Genomic DNA, 8,237 nt, shown 5'->3' with positions numbered 1-8,237 from the left:
TATTGCATCAAAGAAATTTGTCCGGCAACGCAAAGGTACGTATAATTACCATGAAATAATGTTTTTGTTTGAATTAAGTATGTATCACGGTGATATTAGAAGTTCTTAACGTGTCTATCTTTCAGGAAGTTGCAGATAAGTTCTGTACCGATCTCATAGGGTAACGTTATATTGTTTCAAAGTTGGAGGAAGAAAGGAAAGGAAGGTCTAGCCTACTTGGAATATATAAATAGTTACTGTGTAAATATTAGCCAACTTATGTTTAGTTTTACTACTATTTTGGGTAAATGCAGACAAAAAGCACGCATCAAACAGGTGACTTTATATAAGCCAGATCCTCTTATAACCGTTATATTTTTTTATTAAATATTTTGTATTACCTTGTTACTAAACCAAAATACCAAACGCATGTCCTCAAATTTACAACCTTTAGATATATGCACAAATACCAGACGTTGATAGTATGTGTAGCTGACGGTAACTGACTGCAGTTTGTGTGGTACAAGGAGAACGCATCAGGTAGCCGCACTACATTACATTGACATCAGTCTGGACAGCTGTGCCCAGCTGTAAGATACACACCACTTCCATCAGGTTACTTTGTGTTTTGTTAAACTATTCATGAATGATGATAGTGTGTTATTTTATGATGAGAGCACTGCAGCTCAGTGCTGTATAAATAACTTCCTTTTTTGTGACCTCAGCAGAATGAGACCATATACTTACGGTTAGCTGTCAGTATTTCCACTGACAAAGGGGAAATGTTAAATGCCTTGGAGCTTATTTGTATTTGCGGGAACAGGTGATTGTCCACAAGGTACATACAGTGTTTACTAAAGCAGTGTTTCTCAACTTGTTTTTACACCAGGGACCAACAAGCTGTGGTCCCTCTTGTGCTTACACAGACACTATGCTTAGACTGACAGTACAAATCTTCTGTTTTGTTTCTCTTCCCGAGATGTGGAAGTCAGTGGTGGGACACAACGTGAGCATAAAGGTTGCAGAGGGGGACGACTGGGAGACCGACCCTGACTTTGAGGTTAGCTACTGGGATGGCGGGAGCGAGGGTCCTTACAGAGCTAGTGTATTTACTCTAATCAATATTTTCTCCCAGTGGAATTAATGTTTTGTTTACGCTTGGTCCGTAACCGCCTCAGTCCTGCTTTTCCATGACACCTTGGTCTTCAGACTACAGTTAGGTGATGAGAAGGACTTGGGTTCTGTGTTTCAGAATGATGTGTCAGAACAGGAACAGAGATGGGGGGCCAAGACCATTGAGGGGTCTGGTCGAAAAGAACACATCAGGTAACCATTGAAGACAGATCACAGTATGATTGGTGTTATGCTGTTGAAGAGCTATGGGGGATGGTTAGCTCAGCTGTGTATTGCAGCTTTACCTCTGTAGAAACAGGAAAAGGAAGTGAAAAACAATGTGTAGGCTGTCAAGCATTTAGTCTTACCTAATATGGGTTGGTGACTGAGTAAATCTAAGGGTTAGCCACAGACTAGTGTAACTATGTAGTCCCGGGGTCAGCCGATAATTTAAAATGGGAATAAAGTTATGCAAAAAAGTTCTGATGTGTGTGTACGCATGTGTGTATGATCCCTCCATCTCCCCAGTGTATCAGAGCTGAGACAGAAGGTGTCCCAGGAGCATGAGGTGGGGAAGCAGAAGGAGCGAGCGGAGGCTCCCAAGGCCTCTTACGGTTACGGAGGGAAGTTTGGAGTGGAGAAAGACCGCATGGACAAGGTTAGGTTATAACATGTCATCATGTGATGTTCATACACTACATGACCAGAAGTATGTGGACACCTGCTCGTCGAACACTTCATTCCAGAATCATTGGCATTAAAATGGGGTTAGTCCCCTCTTGCTGCTGTAACAGTCTCCACTCTTCTTGGAATGCTTTCCACTAGATCTTGGAACAATCATGGGGCGGCAGGGTAGCCTAGTGGTTAGAGTGTTAGACTAGGAATCGAAAGGTTGCCAGATCGAATCCCGGAGCTGACAAGGTTCAAATCTGTCGTTCTGCCCCTGAACAAGGCAGTTAACCCACTGTTCCTAGGCCATCATTGAAAATAAGAATTAGTTCTTAACTGACTTGCCTAGTTAAATAAAGGTAAAATAAAATTTAAAAATTAAAAGAGACTTGCTTCCATTCAGACAAAACAGCATTAGTGAGGTTGGGCACTGATATTGGGTGATTAGGCCTGGCTCGCAGTCGGTGTTCCAATTCATCCCAAAGGTGCTCGATGGGGTTGAGGTCAGGGCTCTGTGCAGGCCAGTCAAGTTCACAGAATCGTCTAGAATGTCATATGCTGTAGTGTTAAGATTTCCCTTCACTGATTTTCCCTAGCCCGAACCATTAAAAACCGCCCCAGACCATTCCTCCACCAAACTTTACAGTTGGCGTGATGCATTGGGGCAGGTAGCGTTCTCCTGGCATCTGCAAACCCAGATTTGTCTGTCAGACTGCCAGATGGTGAAGCGTGATTCATCACTCCAGAGAACGTGTTTCCATTGCTCCAGAGTCCAATGGCGGCGAGCTTTACACCACTCTAGCCAACGCTTGGCATGGTGATCTTAGCTTGTGTGCAGTTTCTCGGCCATGGAAACCCATTTCATGAAGCTCCGGATGAACAGTTCTTGTACTGATGTTTGGAACTCTGCGGTCCCATTCTGTGAGCTTTTGTGGCTTACCACTTTGCGGCAGAGATGTTGTTGCTCCTAGAAGTTTCTACATTCACTTTAACAGCACTTACAGTTGACCGGGGCAGCACTAGCAGGGCAGAAATTTAACAGACAAACTTGTTGGAAAGGTGGCATCCTATGATGGTGCCACATTGAAAGTCACTGAGCTCTTCAGTAAGGCCATTCTACTGCCAGTGTTTGTCTATGGAGATTGCATGGTTGTGTGCTTGATTTTATACACCTTGCAGCAACAGTTGTGGCTGTAATAGCTGAATCCACAAATCTGAAGGGGTGTCCACATACTTTTGTATATATAGTGTATTTCGCTCATAAGGTCTTCAGTCAAGTCCAACGCATCAAGCACAAGGCTTCCTCTAATGCAGTGCTGCAGTGCTGTTGTCAGACAGTACAGTTGTGTGTTCTGACTTATTGCAACTTTTATGGACTTCAACAGTTTATCTAAGATCGTTTCCGGTGTTGATGTATTATATGTGTGTAATTACCCAGGGGGCAGTGGGGCATGGCTACGTGGCGCAGGTGGAGCAGCACTCATCCCAGACCGATGCAAAGAGAGGATTCGGGGGGAAATTTGGAGTGCAGAAAGACCGTGTGGATAAGGTGAGGAAACTATACTCTTACTGACAAAGATATCACAGGATTTGATGAAAAGGATGAGGGATCGTCCTGGTGATGAACATTCCTTCTCTCTCCCTGTAGTCTGCCATGGGTTTTGAATACAAGGGTGAGGTGGAGCAGCATACATCTCAGAAAGGTACAGCCTTCGGGACGTCTAATACACATACGTTCTGATTTCCAATAAGTTGACTGCATGTTGTTATCCTACCCATCTACTCCTGGCATACCTCTCACCCTGCCTTTATCTTTCAGACTATTCAAAGGGTTTTGGAGGGAAGTATGGGGTGGAGAAGGAGAAAGTGGACAAGGCTGCCTTGGGATACGACTACAAGGGAGAGACCGAGAAGCACCAGTCTCAGAAAGGTTAGAGGGGAACTGTACTGTGGGCTGTTTGTAGGTAGAAACGTTTCATGGTCAATTATTCATATTAGATTTGTTGTTCATATTTGAAACAACCTCATCCCTCACCAGACTATTCAAAGGGTTTTGGAGGGAAGTTTGGGGTGGAGAAGGAGAAAGTGGACAAGGCTGCTTTGGGTTACGACTACAAGGGAGAGACAGAGAAGCATGAGTCACAGAAAGGTCAGTTACTCACAGTTGTAGCCACAGTTGTGTTTGTAAAAGTCAAGGACCATGTCCACATTAAACTGACCTTTGATCTCCACGTACAGACTATGCCAAGGGCTTTGGGGGACGCTATGGCGTCCAGACAGACCGCATGGATAAAGTGAGTCTTTCTTGACCCTGAAGACTCAGGATGACAGTAATTCTTGACGCATTTTACATTGACCTGTACAAACACTCAGGCTATGACGCTTACCCATTGATTGGAATTCTGGTTCCCCATTCGCTCTATAGAGTGCAGTGGCCTTCACAGACATGGAATCCCCTACCTCTGCCTATGAGAAGACAATACCAATGGAGGCATGTAAGTATGCGCTTTATAGTTCCTCATAAACATTTAGTTCACAAGTTCAAAGAGGAAAATATGTTTTTTTCTTTTCCGGTCTGTCTGCAGCAAGTGCAGGTGCAGGCAACCTGAAGGCTCGCTTTGAGAACCTGGCTCGGTCATCAGACGAGGAGAACAGAAAGCGAGCGGAGGAGGAGAGAGCCAGGAGACAGGCTAGAGAGGAGAGAGAGCAGGAGGAGGCACGACGCAGACAACAGGTACTGCAATAAACATGTTACTCCAATAAACATGCACACTGACAGCGGTATGTATCTCTTGTAGGAACAGAACAGCAGGGAGGAGGAAGCAGAGCAGCATCAGCCTCCACCTGTTGAAGAGCAGAGACCTCCACCTGTTGAAGAGCAGAGACCTCCACCTGTTGAAGAGACCAACAGGAAGCCCCAACCACCACAGCTGCCCACTGCCAGGGCAGTGCCTCAGATACCAAGAGATGAGCCAGTGGTAGATATCTCTGATTTAATTCAATACAACTCACTGATGACCTAACAACTGTCATTTCTTCTTCACCATGTTATAAAATGAATTGCTGAAATTCACACCTAGTCCTTTTCTGTGGTCTCGGGAGGAAGAGGAGGAGCCAGTCTATGACCAGCCCCCGTGCCTGCCCCCACGGTCAAGTGACCTGCTGGAGGCGGAGCCACCTCAGGAGCAGACCCCATCAGAACCAGAGCAGGAGGATGAGGGAGAGTATGAGGATATCTCACCAATCCCTTTCTTCCCAGAACCTGTTCCAGGTCAGTGTGCCACACCCAGTGGGGTAGAGGGGATGGGTAACCCATTACTGTGTCATATCAAAGACTGACCCTTCCATGTGTTCCCTCTACAGCTGTGGATAATGACTATGAGGACCTGACATGCGGTCAGACCGCAGTGGCCATTTATGACTACCAAGGAGGTAGGTAGCCTACTGTATCAATGACTGCGTTGTGATATCATGTCACAATTCTCATCTATTTCTTAGTCATACTGTGATGTTGTTTCTTCCATTGTGGATGAATACAGAAATCAATGCTAAACATTGCTCAACAAAGAAGTCTATAAACCCTTTCGGAGACAATGTTAAAATAATGTTATTCTCACACATGAAGAGGCAGATGATGAGATCTCCTTCAACCCGGATGATGTCATCACCAACATAGAGATGGTGGACGAAGGCTGGTGGAAGGGACACTGTCACGGACGCATTGGACTTTTCCCTGCTACATTCGTGAAAATGATATAGAGAGCGTGCCTATACAGTCTCCAACACAGACATATACCTGAGCCCATAGGACCTGTGGGTCTTTTCACAGGGGGGACATCAGCATATTGATCCTATCGGACAGGTATAGGTAGATTGTACCGTGGTAGAATCTCAATTGCATACGCCTCTATCATCACTTTCTCAATACCCATTGGAGAAGGAACCTCTGGCTTTCTCATCCAATGGGCTTTGAGGTGAGGAGGACGCAAGGAGTATACAATTGAGATTCTCCCCATGTTTTCTAATCAATTAATTTATATCTGGTCAGTAGTCATGACATATCATGGATAGTCATTGTGCTTCATATTGCTCAGGGTGGGGATGCATATAAGCTGATTGCTAAATGTTCCAGTGAAATTCTCATACACTTGCATTTCAAATGATTATGGAAGTCATTTAGCTATGGAATGTTTTGTTTAAAAACCGCATGTAATCAATAAAATGTCTTAATGTACAGAAACACATTTATTTACTCCAACGTGACAGCCAGATGATATGGACAGTTTGTTACATGTATAATGAATGTCTAGGCTACAGGAAGAGCAAATCAAACAGGAATGCTACCAACAACAGCATTATTGGGGTAAAATGTAAAGAATATACCATCTTTTCTTCTGTATACCACAGCAATAAGAAAACATGGCTTTCATTCAAGTGAAGTATGTCAATGCAGTACTATACCATTGTGCCCAAAAAATACAACTCTGTTGATTCCTTTCATACATGGGCTTAGACAATGTGTTGCACAATATAGATCATTTGCCTCATATCACCATTTAATTTGAACATAAAGGCAACTCAAGTTCACAAAGATCATGTATTCAATCTCCGATACATGATATTCAATGATCATGTGTGTCACAGGTTCTAAGTCAGAAGTCCTTTGGTTTTCTCCAGGCTACCAGGCAATGCCCTTCTTTTTTTTGTTGGCCTTTCCTCCCGATTTCTTTGTCATGCGTTTGCCTTTCAGTTTCTTGGCCTGTCGTTGGCTCATCCATGTTGGGTACTGTCCGTGCTCGTCCAATTGGGTCGTCTTACTACGCTTGCTGTCCATGTCCATCTTTCCATCTGAAAAGCAAAAAACAAAAGGTGTCAAAACTCAAGACATTGGAAACGATAAAAAATGCTTGATCTACGTGTGTGTTCTCACCATCAACTTCCTCTCCCTCCATGTCTACATCCACTTTCTTCTCCTTTATCTTCCCAGCTGGCACCACTGTAGCTATGTCCTGAATGTCATTCATGGAGATCTCTCCTGTGCCACCGTGGGCCAAGGCTAGCTTCAGCCGAGCCAGTTCCTTAGGGGCGTTCTTCGCTCTCTTCACAGCACGCATCTTCCGCTTCCATTTGCTTCGCAGACTTTTGGCCATTGTAAGGTTCTGAAAGACAGGGTTACGTAATGGAAACACAGATCCACTTGCATAAGACATATCGACTGGCTTTAACTCTAGTTCAGTGAGTCTCTGCAGAGCCTAGCCATACATTGCACATGTACACAACCCATCTGTAAATAGCCCACTCAACTACCTCATCCCCATATTTTTGTATTTATTATTATTTCGTCACTATGGCCTATTTATTGCCTTACCTCCCTAATCTGACTACATTTGCACACACTGTATATAGACTTTTCTATTGTGTTCTTGGCTGTACGTTTGTTTATCCCATGTGTAATTATATTGTTTGTGTCGCACTGCTTTGCTTTATCTTGGCCATGTCATAGTTGTAAATGAGAACTTGTTCTCAACTAGCCTACCTGGTTAAATAAAATAAAACATACGATTGAGTTCTTGGCTCATGGAAACAACACTCATGCCATCAACTCCCATCATGCCACGTCAGCAAGCCAGCAAAGACATTCGTCTAGCCCAAATACCCCTCAATCATAAATCGAGGTTCTTGTATAATTAATCATGATGAATTGCCGTTAAACTGTCCATGATTTTACTGTCCTTGCAAGCCTCCACATAAACAGTAAAGTTAGCTAGCTGGAGTACTTAGCTAGCGTTTAGCTAACGTGGCTAATAGCTACCTTGCTAAAGAAAACGAATTGTTTTAAAACAATCGATCGGCCAATACCATTCGATGTTTTTGTACTTCAATAACTAGTATTCGGTGTATTCAATTTACTCGTATGTATGGTATTGTAAAACATAAAAGCACGTTAACATACATAGACGTAGATGTATTCTCCGTACAGTTGATGCGCAAGCAGTACACACGTGTTTGTATTTTCGACAACCGTAAAGCACGTTAGACGGTCGTTATGTTGGACACATTTGCGACAACTTACGTCCTCTTAATTTACTATCATACTGTGAACTCGTATTTATTTAATCGAAAACCTATAACCTACATATTTAGTGTGATACATTATCAGTGGTGAATAACCGACGAACTTCCTCATGCACTTTATTCTCAATTTATCGATACGTATTATCAGCTATTCTGGTGCAGTTCACAGTTCTTTCAGGAGATGGTGAGCTCATTCTATACTGCAAGCCAAAGCCACCTGAGTCTCATTAATGATCATCCAATTATCCACAAATTCACATCTGCTCCAGAACAGATGTGTTGAACCACTTTGACCTCTGTCTGCAAAAACAAAGGGCAAACAAAAAGCAAAGTATGTGAGTACAGTAAATTAGAAATGATATGTTATACCATCACAACAATTGAATGATCTACAACCATTC

General features: G+C 43.3%; 2 protein-coding genes across 3 annotated transcripts; one reads left to right on the top strand and one right to left on the bottom strand.

Annotated features, from left to right (window-relative positions):
• The first annotated feature begins 53 nt into the window (after positions 1-53).
• Positions 54-6,001, top strand: LOC135563979 (hematopoietic lineage cell-specific protein-like). The gene is made up of 14 exons (XM_065008335.1): positions 54-1,039; positions 1,232-1,305; positions 1,621-1,750; positions 3,200-3,310; positions 3,410-3,464; positions 3,581-3,691; positions 3,800-3,910; positions 4,000-4,055; positions 4,187-4,256; positions 4,347-4,495; positions 4,560-4,739; positions 4,864-5,032; positions 5,125-5,193; positions 5,387-6,001. Exons 1-14 carry the CDS (start codon positions 911-913, stop codon positions 5,518-5,520), a joined length of 1,548 nt encoding a protein of 515 aa, XP_064864407.1. The 5' UTR covers positions 54-910; the 3' UTR covers positions 5,521-6,001.
• LOC115132998 (protein LLP homolog) lies at positions 5,988-7,821 on the bottom strand. Of its 2 annotated transcripts, XM_029665784.2 has the most exons (3): positions 7,715-7,821; positions 6,692-6,920; positions 5,988-6,609 (listed from the first exon to the last, which is right to left on the bottom strand). In XM_029665784.2, the coding sequence occupies exons 2-3, from the start codon at positions 6,909-6,911 to the stop codon at positions 6,440-6,442; spliced, it is 390 nt and encodes a 129-aa protein (XP_029521644.1). In that variant the 5' UTR covers positions 6,912-6,920; positions 7,715-7,821; the 3' UTR covers positions 5,988-6,439. The 2 variants fall into 2 exon arrangements, with proteins under 2 accessions (XP_029521644.1, XP_064864408.1); XM_065008336.1 differs by lacking the exon at positions 7,715-7,821.
• Between the last annotated feature and the right edge of the window lie 416 nt (positions 7,822-8,237).

This window comes from Oncorhynchus nerka, linkage group LG23 (genome assembly GCF_034236695.1).
Source record: "Oncorhynchus nerka isolate Pitt River linkage group LG23, Oner_Uvic_2.0, whole genome shotgun sequence".
Classification (NCBI taxonomy): domain Eukaryota; kingdom Metazoa; phylum Chordata; class Actinopteri; order Salmoniformes; family Salmonidae; genus Oncorhynchus; species Oncorhynchus nerka.
The sequence above is the reverse complement of the archived record's forward strand: the minus strand, read 5'-3'. Positions and strand labels throughout refer to the sequence as shown.